Source organism: Echeneis naucrates, chromosome 24 (genome assembly GCF_900963305.1).
Source record: "Echeneis naucrates chromosome 24, fEcheNa1.1, whole genome shotgun sequence".
NCBI classification, from domain to species: Eukaryota; Metazoa; Chordata; class Actinopteri; order Carangiformes; family Echeneidae; genus Echeneis; species Echeneis naucrates.
Window position 1 is genome coordinate 18733358 of NC_042534.1, and position 23132 is coordinate 18756489.

General features: G+C 41.7%; 2 protein-coding genes across 2 annotated transcripts in view; both read left to right on the forward strand.

The window, feature by feature from the left end:
• lrfn2b (leucine rich repeat and fibronectin type III domain containing 2b) overlaps positions 1 to 9211 on the forward strand; it is a 38564-nt gene extending 29353 nt beyond the window's left edge. The window contains exon 4 of the mRNA XM_029496293.1: positions 6939 to 9211. Within this exon, the coding sequence (XP_029352153.1) occupies positions 6939 to 7908 (970 nt within the window). The 3' untranslated portion in view covers positions 7909 to 9211. The remainder of the gene's footprint in view (positions 1 to 6938) is intronic.
• An 8743-nt stretch (positions 9212 to 17954) lies between these two features.
• On the forward strand, positions 17955 to 19107 carry LOC115037984 (ankyrin repeat domain-containing protein 9). The gene has a single exon (XM_029496784.1). It carries the CDS (start codon positions 18166 to 18168, stop codon positions 19048 to 19050), a length of 885 nt encoding a protein of 294 aa, XP_029352644.1. The 5' UTR covers positions 17955 to 18165; the 3' UTR covers positions 19051 to 19107.
• The last annotated feature ends 4025 nt before the right edge of the window (positions 19108 to 23132 follow it).

Here is a 23132-nt window from a genome sequence, read left to right on the forward strand (position 1 = left end):
TTGTGCGAGAATATGAAAGGTTGGCTCTAGAAAAAAAAATACAAAAATTTGGGGGACCACAGGAACCATTTACGGTTTAACCTGAGATGAAGGCAAAACAGGCTAATAGCTTTCAGTTGCGTGCCACAGTGAAAGGACAGAAAGCTAACATTAATACTAGAAAGGGTATTCCTCCACATCCAACACAAAAATTCTAACTAAACTGAAATTTTGAATGGGAGTCCAAAGACAAACCAACAAAAAAAGGGAACTGCAACACAGATGGGTAAAGAATTTGTCAGACAGGGAACTTACCCACTCTAAGAAGCAGGTCTTAACCAAAGGACTGAATTTTTCTGTAACACTAAATCATGTTCCTATAGTTGAACCCATAGCAGAGTCTGCTATAAGGAAAAACATTCTCTGTGTAGCGCATGTAGGCCTCACCTTAAAACCTTACCAACCATGAAAGAAAAGCCATGGTATCTCTGAGCAAAGATGAAAACATCACTATCCTTCCAGCTGACAAAGGGAGATGCACAGTAATTCTGAACACTAGCAACTACCACACTAAGGTCTCCACACTACTCAGCGATACCAACACCTGCCCTAAGATGAGACCCATCCGGCGGGTATAATAAAAAAAGTGATGAAATGCTTGCAAAAGTTACAAAAAGAAGGAGCCCTGGGCCGACCGCAGTCCCTACGGCTCTACCCCCCAGACACTATGCCATGCTTATATGGACTCCCCAAGATCCATAAAGAAGGGGTACCGGTACTGGTTGGTAGGTGATCAAATACTAGCACCATACTAGCATCATTCAATAAAATGCAAATTAATTATTTAAAAGTCATACACTGAATTTCTGGATGTTTGTTTTAGATTCTGTCACTCACAGTTGAAGAGCACCTATGCTAGAAATTGCAGACCAGGTTCAATAAACTCTGAGCCCATCCCTGAACTCTGAGTTCAGGGTTATTTTCCCTGAAATCCCCCAAAGACTTTTCACTGTGGTCTTTGCCCTCTTTTCTCTGGCCATGGCATTTTTCTTCTCTCGCTTCAGACTTTCCACTCTTGCCAAGGCTTCATTGAGTCTTGTCTTAAGAGCAGCAGGAGAAGCAGGCTAGGAATAGCCATGAGCCTTAGAAAGAGGGACACATGCACACACACAGATTATCCGCATCCAGTAATGCGGAATAACGTGAACAGTCACTTTACTGGAACTTTCTGGCTGAAAAATACAAACAATTCAAGTGGTTGAGACAAAAAAATACAAACCACTAGCATGAGGCACAGAGCTCTCAGGCAAAGGCAAAACTACAACCAGGCATGGCTTCAAAAAGGTAGGGAAAGAGACAATCAGGAGCACAGGTTACAATCTGGCAAACAACAAAGGCAACTGACTGGCTTAAATGCAGACAGGTAAATGGGACAACCAGCCACAGGTGTGGCAAATGAGAAGGAGGCATTATCATGGGCGTGGGAGGTGCAATGGAAGGAAACAGTTGGCAGAAGCTGACTGGAGGCTGAGCAGAGGGGCGTGTGCAGGAGAAGCTGAAGCAGGGAGGGATTAAGAGGAGCAGGAAGCTCCAGCAGGGTCCATGACAGGGATAACTATCTCACCCTCTGCTGTGATTGATAATAGAATATTTAAATTTATGAATGCTAATAGCCTTATTATGACACACCTACTCTTTGGAAGCTGAAGATGGATGGAATCAGACCATCTGTGAGTCAAATTAACCAAAATTGCTGAAATTATGAATAAGCTTGTCTGCAAACTATTCTACAGTCAGATTTTCTGTTGCCTGCATTTTTAAGTGGGGTGGGTGTGAGGCATGCAAGGTATCTTACTTTTGTTAGGGAGAATTACATGTGAATAATACAGTCTGTGCCACCTTCACTGGTTAGTGTTATACCAGCCATATTTGTTTAATTTCTAAATTAGCATTCTTGTGTCCATTGTAATTTAAGTCTGTGTCATGGAATAGGACTTATAAAGTCTCAGTTAATAGCCAGGTGAACACCAACGCTAAACATAGCCTAGCTAGCTGGCTACAAATCCGCTGGTGGACATAAATACAGTATTCAATCTTACTTGTGAAAAGTAATCCCCCGAGCCCTGTTTTCAATGCTTTGGTGCACACATCAAAACAGACAAAGCTAAATACAAACTACCTGAGGTAGTTAGTGAAGGCATCTTAATATTCACTTAGTTTGACCTTCAGGATTTCACTTCACCCTTGAGGTCTCACTAGATTGTGCTCACATTAGTTTAGACCACTCAGTGAAACAACTCAGAGAATCTAAGCTTGGAATATGTAAACCCAAAAAAATTTTGCAGTTGTATATTTACAAAGAATGTAATAGAAACAGTAAATCTGAATGATAATATAATATTTTTTATCCCTTATAAGGACTAAGTATGAATTGAAAGGGGTTGTGTAAAATCCAGCAGAAGACTAAATCCAAACAAGACAGAAATGTGCACCATGTTCTGCTTTCCTTCTAACATCACAATAAATGTTTCATCACTCATCATCTCTTATGGACAGACAAAATATAGTCACTTTAATAAACTATGAAACGGCCAGTGTTATTTTTGATTCGATCTCATGTAGCATTTTTTTTTTCCTAAAAAATGCCTCCCGTGTGTAAAATGGGGGGTTTTTGTGTTGTTGTTTTATTTGTTTGTTTGTTTATTTTTTGCTTTTGTTGTTTTCATTTTTTACATGACAGAATGTGCTAATCTGGTTACTGCTGAAAACAGTGATAAACATAAACACTATCTCAAATATGTTCGCAGGGATAAACCACTTACATGTTTTTGACACAAAAAAGGCCCCCTTATACTATATATTTGTACATTGTTTAAGTTTCCTGGGAGCTGTGCTGTCAGATGCAATTTAATCCATTCATCTTCTGCCGCTTATGGCTGATCGCAGCTCACATTGGGCGCTTAGCAAGATGCACCCTGGACAGGTCCCCAGTCCACTGCAGGCCAACATAGAGAGACAGACAGAGACAAACAAGCGCTCATACCACTGGGCAATTTAAAGACGACAATTAATATGCATGTCTTTGGACAGGGGGAGGAAACTGGAGTACCCAGAGGAAACCTGTTATGGTTTCACAGGGGTGATGACCCAAGTACAAGAGCAGGAGGCAGCGATGAAGGTGGAAACTAACACTTTAATGTGAACCAAGGACTGAACTGATACAAAAATTGTGACAAGCACTGCACTACACTGGAACGACTGAACACGAGAGAACCTGAATGCATCAGAACGCTACAGGATAATACAGAACTAAAGAACAATACAGAATAACACAGGATCTGGCAAGGGGTGAACAGAAACCAAGACTTAAATACAAACTGAACTAACGAGACAAAAGGCAGCAGGTCTGGAGACAGGGGCAGGCAGGGAGCGGATTGGTTGTGAAGACACAAGGAGGAGGGAGACAGCACACAGGCGGGAAACTAGAGGACTTCAAAATAAAACAGGAAATGACAAGACAAAACATGGAAACAGGACAAAAACCCAACAATTACATGTTTGTGCATGGTGACTAAGCTCAAACAGGTTAAACTAATCTGAAATTGATCTACATTGCATGCTAGCTGCGAGGACTCAGATGCAGGAAAAGTTTAAACATAGATCCAACAAATGTAGACTCCTTTCTATAGAAACAAATTCACTGGTGTCAGAAACAGATAATCCCCTCTAACTTGGCACAAGGACTGGAGAACATGCAACCTCCCACGCTTGGGAACTTTTTGTGGGGCGACAGCACTAACCACTATGCCGCTGTGCTGCCCCAACAATGGCCTAAATGAAGATGTTGTCTAGGAGCTGCAGCAACTCACCAACAGCAACCCAGGTTCTCTTCTTTCCTCATACAGTTAAAGCAAGCAGGAGAAAGAAAAATATCACAGCCACAATGTACAGTCATTGTGGAACAAATGGTGACAGGCCATAGCCTTTTTCTTATGCAAGCATAATTAAATTTCCCAGATGCAACCCAACGTTTAAATAGAATCAATAGAGCATGAACCAATTTGCCGTGGCCTTGTTAGTGTTTTGCCCAGAGATCAAGCTTAAGCAAATTAATGACGATTATAAATAATTTTTTTAGAGAGAATCCTGCGCCATGAAATTAGGTAATTGTTGATGCAGCCTGTGGTAATGATACATTTGTTTTGGCCACTCTGTCTTTGAACTGAGAAAACGTGTAGATTTTTAAAACTGTAACTGACATATCAGATGCGATAGAGCTTTTTTCTCCCTATGATAAGCATGGGCATGTCTTCCTTTGGATTAGGGTGTCTGTTCCGTATGAATTAAAATGAATTACCCAGTCAATTCAGACAACCTCAAATTAACTGGACCCAGATATATAGGCAAGAAGTATACAGAAAAGCACAACAAGGCTAAAGAATTTCTCTGCCAGGCTGAGCAGCCAATTATAACAGTGTAATTAACTGTGGTACAAATTGTTGAAGAAGTGGAACTTTTTTATTGGAAAACAGCTTAATTAGTTTGAGCTCTGGAGACTGACTTCAGAAGACAAAAACTGATGTGATGGTTTTGGTCATGGATTCAGCTTAATGTAATATGTATTATTTTTTGTTTACTGTGATGCAAATTACCTGAAAAAATGGGCAAACATTCAGTTCCTGCATGGAGCACATCTGGAAAATACTTCAGTCATTTTTTTTTTTTAAAGACATTATGAAATTACTGCCAATGCTAGTTAATTTAAATAATCGACAGCAACAATGACTAAGTAGCAATCTCAGCTAAATGTGAAGGTAGCCAATTCCCTTTAGAGCCTCGGTTCTAGGTAGAGGCAGAGTGAAGTGGGCATTAAAGGCATTTTTAGTTTTGTGTAGCCATGTCTATCGTTTGTAGGTTGGTAAGGTAGGTAAGGTTTTTGCACATGATAAATGTTAAACAGAAATTTTACCAAACTACAACCCAGTCTTCAGTATACTGTCATCCAAGTCAGTGCCCCATGCATCCCCTCTATACTACTCCTCCCTTTGCAGAGGAGAGTGAGTTGTGCCACCCAATTCTGTGTGATTTGAAATTGCAATGTAAAGTTCCTTGATGCAACTTTGGTGTGATTTGGTGCTATACAAATAAATCTGATTTGATTTGATTTGATATTAATGAAATTATTACGTCAAGAGGTTTAGTTATAAACTCACCTTCTTCTTCTATGAATAAAGGTACATTGTTCCTTGTATTCCTACCCACAACTTCATTAAGTGTACTCCATAGTTTCTAATTTTTACATTCCATTACTTTACTTACTTACTTTTCAACCCTTTTTTTGGTAATTTATTAGACATTTTGGAAAAATGATCACATTTGGGTAACACTTAATTGATAGATGTAAACACAATGAGGTTAAGCACCTCATCATCAGATGGAAGAATGGCCTCAAGCTATTTACAAAATCTTTTTTATTATATGATAAAGAAAAATGTGGAGAGACACTTTTCTTTAATAGACTGAATTACACTTTTAGAATGAAACCCTCAATTTCTTTTTTAGTTTCTTATTGTTTTTTTTTTTTTTTCAATATGTTGTGCTGTGGAAAGCTGAGGGGGCGGCCCTGCTAGTGCTTAGCGCTGTTGCTCCACAATTAGAAGGTCGCAACTTCGGTTCCCTTTCTGTGTGGCGTTTGCATGTTCTCCCCAGGGTTATGTAGGTTTCCTCTGGGTACTCTGGTTTCCTCCCACCGTCCAAAGGCTTTCATGTCCACATTATTTGGTGACTCAAAATTGCCCATAGGTCTGAGTGTGACAGTGAGTGGTTGTTCATCTTTGTCTGTCTTTATGTGTTGGCCCTGTGATGGACTGGCAACCTGTCCAGGGTGACCCTGCCCTCACCCAATGTAAGCTGGGATTGGCTCCAGCACCCCCTGTGAACCGGAACCAGGTAAGCAGTAGAGGATGAATGAATGACTGGAAAGCTTATTAAATTTTTTTAGTTGTTTTACACTGAAATTTGGAAGTGTTGAAAGAATTTTGAAAATACACTAATTAAAGTTTAACCACATAAAGAGTTTGGTCAAGACCTGCTCTATATATAAAGTGCCTGGATGTAACTTTGTTATCATTTGGCACTATATAAATAAATTTGATTTTATTTGATTTTAAATGTGCCTTGAATGTTTGTAATGTCATGTAATCCCAGCTCACACTGGGCAAGGGCGAGGTCACGCTGGACTCCACAGAAAGACCCCAGGCTGGGAACCAAACCCAAGATCTTCTTAATGTGGGGCAACAGTGCTAACCACTATGTCACTGTGCTGCCCCTTTTTATACTCAAACTCAGCAAATACCATTTGGTTTAAGACTATCATTCAAGTAGTATTCTAATAGGTGACTTTCACTTTTCCATTCAGGTAACTGTAATTTTATTCAAATATCACTTGGATACAAGACTGACATACGTACACACACACACACACACACACACACACACACACGCACACACACAATGTACACGAGTTTCACATACTGAAGCTTAATGTGCCAGCACCTCACTCCCTAGTATTGTTGCTTGTCACGTGCCAGGTCTGAGTAGTCCAAATTCTCTGTGGATTGGCCATTAAAAATGTGCTCCACTCTTCTGTCTACTAACTACTAGGAACTACTATCACTACTCCAGCGCTCCAACATCAAATGGACCGTCTGTTCACTGCAGCAAGACAGATGGCTCTGAGAGATAAAGCCAATTACTGTTGGCTGTTAGTTAAGGCAGTAAGCATTGATATTTAGATGTTGATTGCTCAATTATTTACAGCATGCACTGCTTCAACCCTTTAGGTTTCTACACAGGCCTTGGCACCTTTAAAGGAGATATCAGGCTGGCACAGAAGATTACCTCTATCCCCATGCATTAATTAACCTGCAGGCTTTAATAGTTTTTTTCTGTGTGTTAAGGATGATTCCAGCCTCCAGCAAAGCTTTCCTGGTGACGAATCTGGTGTCAGGGACTCGCTATGACCTGTGTGTGCTGGCAGCCTGGGATGACACCGCCACCATGCTTACAGCCACCAGTGTTGTGGGCTGCACATACTTCTTCACGCAGGATGACTACCCTCAGTGCCAGTCTCTACCCAGTCAGCTCCTGGGGGGCACCATGATCCTGGTGGTTGGGGGCATCATCATTGCTACATTGATGGTGTTCATTGTCATCCTCATGGTACGGTACAAAGGTGTCGTTTCTGAACCCCCTGTGGGAAAACTGACCAGTGTCAGTGAGACACACTCTCAGACCAATGGGGGACGACTTGGGCAAAATGGACTTTTCATGTCCCAGTCTCAGCCACACCCTAAGCCTGCGCCAAAGGTCAAGGCCAAAGTAACTTTGCAGGATGAAGTAGTTGATTTCAAGTGTGGCTCCCTTCAAAGCAGCCTTACCTCTTCCTCCTCTTCCTCTGGCTCCATGGCTGGGGCATGCCCCAACAGTACACTTGCCAACATTTGGAGGTCAGCGCCCTCCAAGCCCCATTCCAACCTGGACCACCTCCTGGGGGTCTTCAACTCACTTGACCTGCGGGGTCCACAGGGTCATGACCTGGGAATCCCCAGTAGCACTCCAACGACAACAGCAAAGCCACACACGGACAGGGAGCCACTGCTGGGCCGGACACTAGACTCTAGCCTCAGCCGTCTGCTCATGCTACCTCTGGACTCCAAGCTGAAAAGAAGCCAGTCCTTCAACATGGGAGACGCAACAGGTGCTGGCACCTCTCAACTGCGTAACAAGCCATGCAGGATCAACAGTATCTGGACTAAGAGGAGTATGTCCGTAAATGGCATGCTGCTGCAGTATGAAGAGGAGGGGGATACAGTGGGGAGCAAGGGAACAATAGACAGCACTGACTGGGTGATGGAGAGTACTGTCTAGAACAGGAGCAGGGGTCGGCAACCTTCCACATTAAAAGAGCCATTTGGGCGTGGTTCTCACCAAATAAAGCCCACCTGGAACCACAAAGCCGTCTTAGCTTACTGGGGGTCAAGACCTCAAAATAAGTCACCAGCCTCTTGGCAACAGGTGACACAGACAAGGTGGGATGCATATTTTGATTAACAAAATATATTATAAATAAATATATCTTATTTCGATATTGCAAGATCACCTAAATCTCTAGAATAAAATTCATTTAAATTAAACAGCTATTATTTATTCAGATTTTTTTCTCAAAGCCACAGGGAGCCACGACAGAGGGATGAAACAGCCGTGGGTTGCCAACCCTGGTCTCCAACAATCAAAGATACTCAATCTGTCAAATACTGCCGAAATTGATGACCAACAGCCATGCAAAGACCGACCTCCTGGTCTAAGCTCTTTTGTCCTGCATGAAGCACAATAATTTATCTTTGCACAGCTCAGACTCTGTCTGACAGAAATTGGGGTTTTCACCTTTGGAGCCAAAGACAGATGTTTGGAGAGAAAGTGAGGTAAATCACACTTTGTACGCATTAAGATGCTTGAACTGGCAGGAACCGACAGAGCAACGATGTCTATTAAAATTTTGTGGCCATGCTTATGGACTACTATGATACTCCATAAATTTTAAGTATGAGTGAGAATAAAGTTTTATAATTTTTATTTGCTGGTCAAACACAAATAATGCATTAGTGGTCTCTGTTACACTGTAAAATCTTCTGCTGTAAATTGATCCTTATTTCAGTTACAAACTGATGATGATGCAGTTTAACCTCTTCTCACTAAATGGTGCAGTATATTTATCTGTAAAGCTTTTGATTACTTCAGATTTTAGAAAAAAAAAACTGAGTTCTGTGTGAGTATATTTACTTTTATACAGAGTATAAATTTACAGAGTATATATTTGAGGAGTCACTCAAATTATTCTGAATGCTATTTATATCAAATACCATGCAAATTTAAAGATTATAAACGCCACATCTCTTAAACTATGGCTGTACTAAATATGCCAAATTATTGAAGAGGAACAATGAACAATGAAGCCTCTTTAAGTTGTGTACATTAGATTAGTTGCCAGTTTAGTCCAGTGTATAAACTCATGTTGTAATTTTTCATCTGTTGTCTCAATTACTTTTGTGATATTTCTTATACAAATGCACGTTTTTGTACCATACTCCAGCACAAACGTGGGCGTTAGCAGCAGTTTCACTTTGCTGTTTCAGTGCAGATCTGCACATTTTGTATGGTCAAATTTGTTGTTTTTGCTACGACAATAAACTAAAACTCTCCTGAGACACCCATGAGTATTTTTCTTCTGTTACTGCATGATTTGGGCTATAACGGAAGATACACAGTCATGGGAACACTGAGAGGTACGAAAGAGGACCAGTTAAATACTTGAGAGTGTTCCATGGACTAAAGATTATGGTTCTGGTGTGGATGTGGATCAAGATCATTATGTCAGTGGCACTAGCAACTGCAGAGATTTCCAGATGCAGAAGCACTGAGTGAAGAAGATTGGTCCAAGTACGAAGCCCTGTGGGACTCCATAATTGGCGATAGAGCGTGAGGAGGCGCTATTGTTAACATGAACAAACTGATGTCTGTGTGATTTATAGGATTTGAACCACCTTAGTGCAGTTCCTTTAATTACAATTTCATGTTCTGAGTAATATGAGCTTCTAGGACTGTGGGGAGCTTTTATAAACATTTAAGCTTTTTTCCAGGCTTGATGAGACTGAGGTTGTTGGAACTTCTTTCTAATTTCCGTGATGTCTGCTTTAAGGTACAAATTTGAGGACTATACCACGGAGCAAGCCTCCTCCTGATTAATAAGCTTGAATGAAATATCGCAGCCACCCCCCCCTCCTCAACCTGTGGTATGAGGGACATGGAAATTAACATGAGTGGGGGGGTGTAGTTTCATTAAGACTCCTGCTGCAGCCAGGTTTCTGCTACACAAAATAAATCAATACGATGATCAGTGATGAGATCATTAACTAGTAGAGATTTTGATGATCATGATCAAATATTCAACAGTACACATTTAACTGCAGTATTATTTGAGACCAAATTTGTTGTTTAGATGATGTTTAGATGTTTGGATTTCAGTCAAGTTATTGTTTTTAGCTCATCTTCTGTTTAATTTAGGTTTTGTAACTTTTCAAAATTTAGGTGGTCGGGGGACAGACAGTTTCTATTGACCTAGACATAGACAGAGACTCTATTCTATTCTCGGCAGGTAACTGAGGTGCAGAGGAGCGTTTTAAACCGCAGCTCTGCCTCCTGGTCTCGACTCGGGGTTGTCAGGGATTTAGCTTTCTAATAAACTCGGCCATTTTCCTAGATATAAGAGCAGCCCCAACCACGGTGGGATGACACCATCTCTCCAAATTGGACCAGGCCTTTCCCAGAAAGTCTTCCAATTATCTATGTAGCTCACATTGTTTTTGGGACACCACCTTGACAGCCGGTGGTTAAATGACGGCATACAGCTGTACATGTCACAGTGAGATGGACACCATATTTTCTAATGATGATGAAGCCAATTATCTTCAGCTGACAGTCTACTTGCTGAAATTCATGTTCTCTGTCATAATGAAAGTACAGAGAAAACAGTAACAGCTGAACAGTGTCATTCAATGATCAGACACAAGGAACCTTTCTACTGCTCTTGCCGCAGAGTGTCAATCAGAAAATCAGAGTGTGTAATTGCTATATGAGCATGATACAGCCTGATCTGCTGTTCTGGTTCTTGACACTAAACTGCAATACCAAAAAGTATTTATAAGTCCAGGTTTACTAGCTACAGGTAAATATTGAGGTTTAGAGACGGTTGTGGTCTGAGGCAGTACTTCTGATATGTGAGGACCACAGTGCTCGTCAATGATGTCTCTCAATGTTGCCTTTTACTGATAATTTCAACAGTTTTTTTGATTCACAATCATTTTGATCAGCCCAGACCCTGTGACTGCTGTTGCCACCTGTTAGCTTATATTCTTTGTCCTGAATGTAAACCTGTCCTGTTCATCAGCTGGGGCAGGCAGTATGAATGCTCCTTGTGCCATGTTGTGCTGAAACATTTTTAATCTGCCAAGAAAGAGTCTGACGTACTCCTGTTGTCATTTAACTTTATTGGCAATGGTACTGTTTGATGGTAAAACTACCAGGCTGAGGCTCAGGAGTGCATAGAAAGAGAGAACAGGAAGAGGACAGGGAAGACATGAGGGGGAGGGGCTAAAAAACCACAACAACAACAGCAGAAACACTATTTACATGGGGAAGACGGGCTCACAGAAACGACAAAAAAAGCAACAACAATATCAACATAAACCATGCAATGTGAGTTGTGCACCTTGTATATATGTGTGTGTATGTGTAAGTTACGGTTTGTCATTGGATGTTGTGGGTAGCTGACTGTAGCTGATGTGGGGGGCTGGAACAATATGCCCCCGGCCCCGGATAGCAGGCAAGTCGGAAACAAGCAACCAGGGCACCCAGCTACCCCAGGCCACCGCCAGCAGACAGAGCTGCCCTCCCACTCCCCCATCCATCCTGGCCAACCCTCCACCCCAAAGGCAAATAAAAAAAAAAAAGGAAAAAGAAACGCCCCAATCATCCTCCACCCAAACAGGGACCAAGCTCTTGTCAGGCACAGATTTAGTCCAGGGTAACCCAGACCCAGTAAGACCACCAGCCAGGGTCCTACCGCACAAGGCAACCAACTTCAGGCCAACCACCACAACCCCCCCCCCACCCCGAAGAACGATGAACGCCTGGATTGAAGCCCCCCCCACCTGCCAGGTGTCAGAGCCCCAGCCCAGTACTGGTGCAAATGGCGACAGGCAGCAGTTGGCCCATGTCCTGCCCCAGCCACCTCCTCCATGCTACCATGGGTGTAAGTACATGTTATGCATGGGCGTGTAGATTTGATGGTGTGGATGCCTATGGTGTAGTTAAAATTGGGGAGGCAGGTGGCAGAGTCTCCCAGTGCACCCCCATGCACTCCCCCAAGCCCTTGCTGTCTATGTTGTGATTAAAGTTGAGGGGTTGACGAATGCCTTCCGCCTGGCTGTAGCCTACCTCTGGTGAATCTGTATAAGTTTGGCGACATTACATGTGTAGACCCAAACCAATTGAATGTGCATACAAATGATTTTCTGGGCAGTGGGGCTCCATCAATGTTGATTTGTGTGTGTGTGTGTGTGTGTGTGTGTGTGTGTGTGTGTGTGTGTGTGTGTGTGAAAATGTGATGGCTGTACTTGTCACTTGGAACGACTGAATAACAGTGTCTATTCCCTCAGTGTTTTCGGAGATTTAAATAAAGTGGCTGAACAACTGAATGTCTCATGCTAACACTCTGACAGCAATCAAAACCCAAACCTGAACACTACAAGCGAGAACCCTCATACAGCTATTGCAAGGTGTCTCAGATCATTCAAAAATCTTCAGTATTTTTGTTCCTCACTATGTAGCATTTACAAGAACAGACACAGACATTTCTCCACTGATTCAGTACAATGTAGCTACTGTGTTTTCAAACCAACCTTCCTTTTATTAAGGAAATGGTTGGTGTGTTATGAAAATTTACAGTGATAACAATCTTTTTCTAACAAAGTATAAAAGAGACATGGTGTTTCATCTTCCCAAAAGTGTGGAGTGCTAGATTCTGCTGTTTCTTACTTCTCTCACACGGTACAGTAAAATTCTACATGTTGACATCCACAGACTACACAACATTTGATTCAATCCCAAAACTGGTTGAATAGATGGTGTAATTGAAATGTATATTTCTGGTCAAGTGATAAACCCACTGGGTATCTGGACTCAGTTTCATCATACACATTTATTTTACTGATATAAAACACTATCTGGTAGTGTTGAATGTAATGGCTACACAAGTACTTTTTAATGAAAGGGGAATTGAAGGGGAAATTAATGTTTACGGGGCAGACAAGGCATAGGGCAAGTAAAGTCAGACAAGGCAAGTGTACTGTTCTCTTTCTTTGTTATGTACTTCCAAAGTGACATCGATAAACAGCCAGCCAAACTCCTTTTCAAGAGCCAGGAAAGGGAGGGTGCTTGCTCCTTTATTCACTTCTTTCACAGCAGGTAAGTTGAGATGACAACATTAATTGGAGTGAAACTAAAAAAGAGAATACAAAAACTAGACTTAATAAACTGCTATGTCAGCAATAGGTAAGTATGAATGACTTGCAGGACATTAATATAATAAACAACCAGGTGAGTAGCAGGAACTATATGATGGCATTGCTAGCTCACAGGCAGAAACACATCACGCTAATATATTCATACAAACTTAGAAAATGTCCACAAAAGCATTACTATCAAACATCAAACACATGAGACTTACAGCCATTGCTTTCTGAGCAATACACATGGATTGGCTTGGATTAGATGTGACAATCTGCAGATGAAACCATGCTTGTCTTCAGTTTACAGAGCTTTCCTGTTTTCTTTTTTCTCCACAGTTGCTAGTATCAAAATAAAACCCTGACAAATATTTGTGTATATATGTGTATATGTGTACAAAACACGTTGGGCTCCAAGGGCTGCTTGCCTTTGATGATGGACACAGCACCGCAAACCCCATCATGTGAGCCACAGACTCACTATTTGGAGCGATGTTCCCAGAGAGAGAGAGATTCACCTGTGCATCTCAAGGACTTTGTTAGAGTGAGATTGTTCCAGGAATAGAGCAACAATGTGCTCTGGATCTCACTGGATGAATCTTCCTTCCTAGTAAAGTTATAAAGTAAAGGGTATTTAAAAAAGACAAAAAACTGAAGGTTCTGTGTTGATGTTTATGTATTATTTGGCATATACACATACATTTTTTGTTGAGAACAAGTTGCTGAGGGGGAGGAGCTGTGGCATTACAGATAATTATTTATGTTGTTTATATATTTACACTAATTATTTACATATTTACATATCTATATTGGTTGCAGTTGATACTCTCTGCAGAGAGAATTAATAGTCCTTCAGTGTTACATTGCAGTATCTAGGAGTCCAGTAGAGGGCAAAATGCAGTGGTTAGAGTTGCTAAGGTCAATGTTAAGCATGCTGAAGAAGTAGACTGTAGAAGGCACAAAGCCAGAGTGAGTGTATGATGCTATGTTAAGTAAAGACCTATGAAACAGACTCCACTTGTGGACCTTGTATTATTCTAAAGATGCAACAAATAGTCAGTATAATAACTGTTATATACTCATTTATGTATGGAATGAATGTATTTAAAAACTATAGAGGAGAAACTTAACATAGACCACAAATAAACAACAAAGTTCTACAGTCTCAGAAAACAAAAATGGCAAAGTTAAATTTTTGCATGTGTCAGTTCCAGGCCATTTGACCAGTGCATGCTGGGCCAGAAGAAAATAATGTGGCCCACATGTGAGCATGATATAGTTTGCTGTTTCTCCACTGCCACTAAAAGACAGAAAAGGGAGTAATGGGTTAAAATTCACACCGGACATTATAGTAGTTTGCAATATGCAAAATAAAAGGACATCACACTTGCCCCCCATGCCTCTCTTGCTCTCTCTCTCTCTCTCCTATTCTCAACCCAACCGGTCGAGGCAGATGGCTGCCCCCCCTGAGTCTGGTTCTGCCCGAGGTTTCTGCCTCTTAAAGGAATTTTTTCGTTGCCACTGTCACCAAGTGCTTGCTTATTGGGGGATCTGTTGGGTCTCTTTAAATAATTTTATAAAGAGTTTGGTCTGGACCTGCTCTTTATGTAAAGCGCCTTGATGTAACTTTGTTATGATTTGGCGCTATACAAATAAATCTGATTTGATTTTGTGATGTGTGGATGTGAACCCTGTGTGCCAACTTGAACCAACTCAGATCAGCTGTTCTGGAACCGGATACTCAAAGTTTTCCATCTCAGAGTAAGTCAACTCAGAGTATTTTGAACCTCCTGCCTGAAATACCCCCCTGAGTTGGTTCAATCAACTCTGAGTATGTTCACTTTGAGTTGCGCGCATGCACAACCTCTATAAAAAGCCATCATCAATGGAGCCCCGATACCACAAGTCCCCATGACAACCGAGAAAAAAAAATCCAGTTATTTCACCCCAATGGAGTTGGAGGTCTCACTGCAGGCCTATGGAGAGTATGAACATGTGTTTTGCCATAAATGTAACACTGCTGTCAATGTGTAAGTTTGAATGTACTCTTCCATTAATTTTACATTTAACTGTAAAAGATCGTAGCTTAGTTATAAATATAAATGGGAATAAAATCTGATTTTCCTTCAGGTGCAATCCATCAGAGGAGAAGCATTGGAAGTAGTTAAAAATTACATATAAAAACATATTTCAAAAAGTTAAGGCATATTTTGCTGGGATATGATTGTACCTCACTTTGATTTTCATTTTATTTATTTTTTTTTATTGACTTAAGCTATTAAAGTAAATATTAATTCAAGTGATAATTTAAACCCCTAACACAACGGTGTTTTAACATCATCTCATGTAATGCCCCACTTAGTAGATTAACACATCATACAATGTTTGACCTTTGTCCCTCACATAAAACAAGTTAGTCGGGCAGCGCTCTTCAACCTGAGAAACATTAGAAAAATCAGAAACATCCTTTCTCAGGATGATGCTGAAAAATTGCTCCATGCATTTGTAACTTCTAGGCTGGACTACTGTAACTCATTACTATCTGGATGTCCAAACAAATCTCTAAAAGGCCTTCAGTTGATTCAGAACGCTGCTGCACCAATATTAACAGGAACCAGGAAAAGAGATCATATCTCTCCTGTGTTAGCTGCTCTTCATTGGCTGACAGTAAAATATAGAGTAGAATACAAAATCCTTCTTTTAACATATAAAGCTCTCAATGGCCAAGCTCCATCATATCTCAGAGAGCTCATAGTTCCTTACTGTCCTAGTAGACCACTCCACTCTCTAGATGGAGGTTAACTTGTGGTTCCTAGAGTCTCCAAGAGTAAATCTGGAGGCAGATCTTTCAGTTATCAGGCTCCTTTTCTATGGAACCAACTTCCAGTATCGGTCCGGGGGCAGACTCTTTAGCAAGACCAGGCTTAAAACTTTCCTGTATGACAGAGCTTATAGTTAAAAAGTTAAAGTCCTCTACTCTTTAGCTATGCTGCTGTAGGCCTAGACTACTGGGGGAAGGACTGAGCTTCTCTCTCTCTCTCTCTCTCTCTCCCTCCCTCTCGCTCGCTCTCCCTTCCTCCCCCCTTGCATGCGCTGATAAGAACCATCCTTCTTAAAAAACACAGTTTCTCACAGTTCTATGCATTTATACTGCATTTACTAACCATGTTCTGCCAAAGTCTCTGTCTCTCCCAGCTCCTCTTCTCTCTCTCCCTGTCCTCATCCAGCAGGTGGTGATTCATCGCCATCCCATGTTCCTGCAACATCTGCTGGGCCCATATCTTCATGAATTCTGTACTACAGCTCAACTCCATGAACTTCATGCAGTAACATGTTCCTGCCTATGAGGAGGACATCCCGGGGGTAAGCCCATCGAAGCCTTTTCACCCCATAGGACACCCCACAGATGTTAGTATACACTTGTGTCTTAAAAATTAAAACTGATATATAACATTCTTATATATTAAAATCTATATATTTATATTATATATTAATCTATATTAAAACCTCCAACCCCCACCCCCTCCAACAGTTGTGGATGGTGTCATCTGCCTCGATCAGCCTCTGACTGAAACCATTGAACACCCGGCACCTATAAGTATTCCATACTCAGATCTTGCCTCAGATGGCTGTTCAAAGTACTCTGAAACAGAATCTTTTCCAGCATCACAGGAGGAGGAGGAGGATAGTGATGATGAAGAAGAAATGGCTGTGTGCTGCCACAAGTAGACCAGCAGAATGTATGTAATTAAAAATAATATATGGCTTCTAAATCAGTCACCTGCAATCCTGTGGAATTCCTCTTTGATGTTTCTTCTAGGTTTGTGTCCCGCGAACACTACCTGCTTTGTTAACAGCCGTTTCAGTGCAAGAGTTACTTTTCTCACAGCCTACACACTGTTGCCTTTCCATAGTGCTCTACATCACTGATGCTATGACTAAACTAATGTTTGCAAAAAAAATTGCACTATGCATAAAATTTGCTGTGATGTGCATGTCCATGGTGTGTGAGGTTGGTGATGTATGGTCGGAAAATGTTATTGAGATAAATGATACTGTAGCGTTCGAACTGATACTCCTCTGGAAACGCCAGGACATCTAATCTCTGTCAGAAGATTCTCTTGCCACGTAAGGCCTTTTGAATTAGCTGGGCTTCAATATCAATTGGATTGGGAATGAATGGGCAATCCATGTCTAACAGCTGTCCTTGTCTGGGAGGAGACAGGCAGAAACTTAGGGTTTCTTAAAGAAAACCCACCAGTGAGTAGGTTATGTTCACAGAGTCTGTTACCATGGTGATTGACTTAGAGTTTCAGATACCCAGCTTTCTGGAATAGATAACTCAGAGTCTCCCTCATCTCAGGGTTAACATACTCAGTTTTCACATAACCCGCTTTCTGGAAACCCCGCCTGGCTTGACATATACGGGCCGTTTCATCCTAGCTCGGCAGACGTGCAACCAAGTAAACGGGGATGAGCCGACCAGACTAGATCAAAGCCGCGCCTGCTCAATTATCCCGGATTTCTTTTTTCTACGTTTGTGCAATACCCCCATTGAATCATTTCTCAGGAGCCTGATCAATGTTTTTGGTGTTGTTGTTGTTGTTGTTGCTGTTTGGTTTGTTTTTGTTTGGGGGTAAATACAAGTTTTATCCCTGGATGTTAATATTCATTAATAGTTTACATTCAGGCACATGCTGCCAGAAGCATTGGCTGGAGCCTGGATCCCAACTGAACATTATTCAATAATGAGGGTTTTTCTGTTTACAGACTAATGGAATAAAATTGTACCAATGTTTGTCAATAAAGTTTCCGAGACACTTCGTGCGCATGCGCATTAGTTCTCTAATGCAGAGAGGAGTGCTGCAGCTGCCAGAGACGCGGAGGAATGTTTAGTCTGTCGAGTCACTCATCACTTTAAAAATTAACCTGTGCAGCTGTGTCTTTTGTCCTGTTTCCCGTGTCCAAACAGAATCCCTCTGTGATCCGTCTCGCGTGAATGGCTCAGCAAAAATGAAGGGCACTGTGTAAACCGCTGAATGCAGAAGATAATTGGGTCGCCATGGCTTCTCTAACCGTCACCTTGGCAGGTCGGAGCATCGAGAAGCATCGAAAGTCCTTCTCGCTGCTCTTCTACAGCGCTGTGAGGGACCTGAAGCCGGTCTGGTTGTTAGAGGACATGCGCACGATGGAGACGTTTTACCAGGAAGAAGACGCCAGTTTTAGGATTTACACCCCGTCGGAGGCATTGCTCTACGCTATTGTTCACGATCATCAGGCATATGCCCAGTACCTGCTTAGTCGGTATACCGATGAAGCGTTAGACATGCCCGGGGAACGCTTCTGCTGCTGCCCTTCCTCCGCCCCACACTTGGCTATGGCTGTCCGCTACGACAGGCGCTACATCCTCGGCCTCATCTTACAGGAGACTCGCCGCATACCCAGCACGCCCCCCTACACGGACCGATCCGGCTGTTTCCACCGAGAAGACGGCAGAACCCCTTTACATCTAGCCTGTGAGCTCCTCCGGCCGGAGGCAGTCATCATGCTGCTGGGGAGCGGAGCGTCACCGCACGCCCTGGACCACAGCGGCTTGACCCCGCTGGATGTCGTTCTGGAGAAACTAAGGGAGTCCGAGGAGGTGAACGGCGGGGAGAGGAGACAGTGCTTGGACAACCTGCTAATGTTCATGCCAAAGGTTCACTTTAAAATGAAAGGAGCTTTGGACAGAGAGCCGGAACGCTGGGGCAAGGTATTGGGTGAGGAGACGTACAAGTACCTGGCAGGACGGAGCCCGGCACCGCTCGTGCTCAGCGCAATGCAGACCGTCCTACAACAGCTGAGCCCGGTAGGCTTCCCTGACAGGCTACACGAGCTGCCCATCCCCTCCTCCCTCAAACCGCCAGGGCTGCGTCTGAGCCAGCGCGACAGGCATAGGGTGGTGTAGCATCGCGACACGATGCCTGCTCGACTGTGGACTGTTTTAGCATGGTGGGTGTGTGTGTTGGGGGGGGGGGGGGGGGGGGGGTTCAGAGCCTGTGACGCTATCAACACTTGGTAATGGGGTTGCATTGATAAATACAACCAGTCAGGGAACAGCTGAATGACCGTATCTGATGGTGAGATCAACTGGACTGCAGAGACAGTTTTGGGGCAGACAGTGGGCAGATGAGGGAATATACAGCCATAATTTACACACTAATTAGAATCAGGATTTAACAATTAGTTTATCTGTCTAACCTAATTTTTAATTATTGCTGATACTACTACAATTGAAATACCAGAGGACACTTAAGGCAAGTCTAGGTGATGTGTGTAACTGGTGCATTTTATTTACTTTGGTTGTATTTAACTGTAATGTTGCAAAACATGTTTGAAACTCTTTGGATGACTGATTATTTCTAAATAAATAGAAATCCAAATGGTATTACGATTTCCTGTTTCCTGTAGTCAACCATTCAAGCCATTCAAAAATCAAATCAAATCAAATCAGATTTATTTGTATAGCGCCAAATCATAACAAAGTTACATCAAGGCACTTTACATATAGAGCAGGTCTAGACCAAACTCTTTATAAATTTATTTAAAGAGACCCAACAGATCCCCCGATGAGCAAGCACTTGGCAACAGTGGCAAGGAAAAACTTCCTTTAAGAGGCAGAAACCTCGAGCAGAACCAGGCTCAGGGGGGGCGGCCATCTGCCTCGACCGGTTGGGTTGAGAGAGAGAGAGAGAGAGACAAGACAAGACAAGACAATTCAAGACAAAGGAATCCAGTGTGGGTATGCAGGTCTAAACTTGTTGACCGTAATGTTTTTCTGGAGTTTTGCAAACCAACACATCTCACAGTCTTCTAAATAAAGCTGAATCTGCATGGATGGATGTACTACAGGACGTGAATTAAGTCTATTACTTTGTTTTTTGGGGAAACTCACTTTATTTATAGATGGAAGATTTCTATGTATTTGGACATTTAGCAAAAACCAGTAACGTTAACTCAAATTAGTCTGACATAAAGGGACATCAGGGTTTTATACTCAGTGGACCTGAAGCATATAGCGTGGAATGATCTGAGAAACTGCTTTGTTGTGAACTGAATATTGTATGAAAGAACTAGAATGAACATCCATGTTTTTGACACAATGCCCTGTCTATAAAGATTATATTTGAGCTACAAACAGAGGTGAAATCAGAGGCTGTCCAGCCAAACATATGTGTAAAATGTAAAAACAAACTATTAAAGAATATCCTTCAGCTGTATAGTAACACATATTATATTTAAACCCCATATATTGGATATCTGGAGTCACTGCAGCTTTTTGCAGACACATATTAAAAAGCAGACTTCAGCCGTTTGCAGTGACAGTATGTTTATGGGATTGAGATTTTCTTTTTTTGTTTGGTTGTTAGTTTTTTGTTTTTTGGCTCACATTTTCATAAATCAATCCCAGCATAAATACTTCTGAGTTTAAGAGCTGGTCCTGCTTATCTCTTCCCATCTTGTTTAAATATTGAACATGGTCAACGGGGATGGATAGCATTGTCAAGGAAAAGACAATCATCAGAAGAAAGGACTTTAGGATTGTACTAAGAAAATTTTGCCATTTCTTCATTATGGTGATATAATTTATTGAAATTTCAAAGGTGCCTGATAACTTTTAATGATTGTCAAAAATAATCAAAAATTAATTTTAAGAAGTACTGCTCTGAGCTCTACTGAGTACTGCTTTACTCCAATGAGTACTACTCTTCTTTCTACTAAGGATTGCTCGACTCACTACTGAATATAGCTCTTTACTTCTGAGTAGGGCTCTCCTCTCCACTAAGCACTGCTCTACTCTACTGAGTATTGCTTGACTCTGCTGTATGTATTAAATGTATTTAATGTGGACCCCAGGAAGACTAGCTCTGCTTTAGGGCACAGCTAATGGGAATCCTTATAAATAAAAAAAAATATATATATATATAGAAATACTGAATACTGCTGTAATCTCTGGTGATCAATGCTCTACTCTAGTACTGTAAGTACTGCTTTAGTCTAACAGTAATAACAGTAATAACATAACATAGACGTGAGTGATGAGGATACAGAGGTGAGGTGAACTACTTTTTCTCTAACATCAAAACAGTTGTGTTACAGTGCTGAGGCAGCCACTTACTTTTGGCTAATATAGGGATAATCTGGTTTAAAACTACTCCCACTATAGCTCCCACTACATGTGAACCTTGAACTCTCCTTCTTAAAAGAGCAGCAGACTTCAGTGAATGTTTTCTAAATGTGCATCACAACTCAGGCCCCCCAGGGGAGGAGGTAGAGCTGGAGCCTGAAGGGGTAGGCGATAGAACTAGGAGACTGGGGGCATGGCTGGCTGTAAACCAGTTCAGTAAAAGAGGACTGGAGGTTCTACTTAGAGGCAGTGTGAAAGCTAGGATACAGTTTGACTCAGTGGCTGTACATGAGGTGGGCTGAAGAGCGTCTTTCATTGCCCTGTGGGTTGTACACCTAGTCATGGCAGCATAGTTAACCACCAGTCTGCAAGTAAGGTTTGAACATCTGTGCTACCCCATTGAGGCTAAATGGCATCAGCAGGAAGTCAAAATGGTGTGATAACTAATGTCTTGATGGTTACCTATTGGTGAAGCAGCATCTGGTGCTAGATGGTGGCAGATCCATCCATCTTCTACTGCTTTTCGGTTTCTGGGTCGTGGGATGGTGGTCGATGAAAGTATCAAATTTAGTGGCAGTGTTCGTCCTTGGCCCCAAACCTGCTATGTTAAAAGCTCAGCCTACTGTCACATTGATGGCAGGCAGCCACAACTACAGCAGTGCCTGTTTTGTCCTTTAGAAGTGAGGGTGAGGTCTGTGCAGGGAACAGTGAATGGGCAAACCTTTAAATGCTGTGAGAGAGAGGATTTTCCTTGCCAAATGACAGTGTATGGCAGTCCATGGTAGAGGACAAGAAGCGCTTGCTAGCACAGTGTGTACAGGTACTGAGAGCTGTCATCGAAAAATATGGGTGTAGAGAACAGATGGGTCCAATGAGCCTAAATTAGCCAAGATCGTCCCCATTAAGTCAGAAAGCTTGCTATTGCCGAGGCTGTTACAGAAATCCTCACTTTTATGAACTCACCATTCAACCTCAACAAACACATTAAAATTAAGTTACAACCATTAGCTATGACTGTGATGTTAGCATTAGTTACATTATTTAGTTAACTGAATGCTAAAGATTTTGAGAACCAAAACTTGTTCAAGATAAACCGTGGATTTTTCAAAGATTAAGTGTTAATTTGATTGTGAGTTAGTGAATATGTGTGTGTGTGTGTGTACTGAGGGCAAACTGAGTCCCACCCAACAGAGCTGCACTGTCCCTGTACTGAATCCTACAGGCACCAAGCCCAAAATAAATGATAACCTTGTTTTCTTGGCTGAAACGGTACCAACCTCTCTTGGTAAGAAACAACCAAGAAAGGTTGGTTGTTGGTTGTTCATTGGTTTTTAAAAATATGCAAATTGTTCATGATAATAATAATAATAAATTGTTAATAATTTTTGAAAACCTGTCTTTTTTGCTGGCATGTATACTTGTTTAAAATACTGAATACTTTCAGTAATTAAGTACATTTAATATCAAATACATTTTGACACCCAAGTACAGTACAGAGCCTGTAATTTAAACTTAAGCTAACTGTGCTTTTAATCAAGGAGGGCTTTTGAAAGTAAGTGACATGCACATACTCCTTCATGGGTTGCCCATGTCTTTGCATGTGTGGCCATAAATTGCCAGCAGAGATCAGCATTGTACAGCGTCCATCCCAACTGTTCCACATGATGATCATTCTGAGGCTGTTAATTCTAACTTCACACGTCACACCAGTACTTATACAACCAGGTGGAACAGCATGTTTCTAACACATATCTGATATGACGTACAGTCACTATATGCTTGTAAACCACAGTAATCCTTTTTTTGAGAGATTAATTCATGCAAAGTCGGGCTAATCAATTAAAAAAACAAACAAACATGTA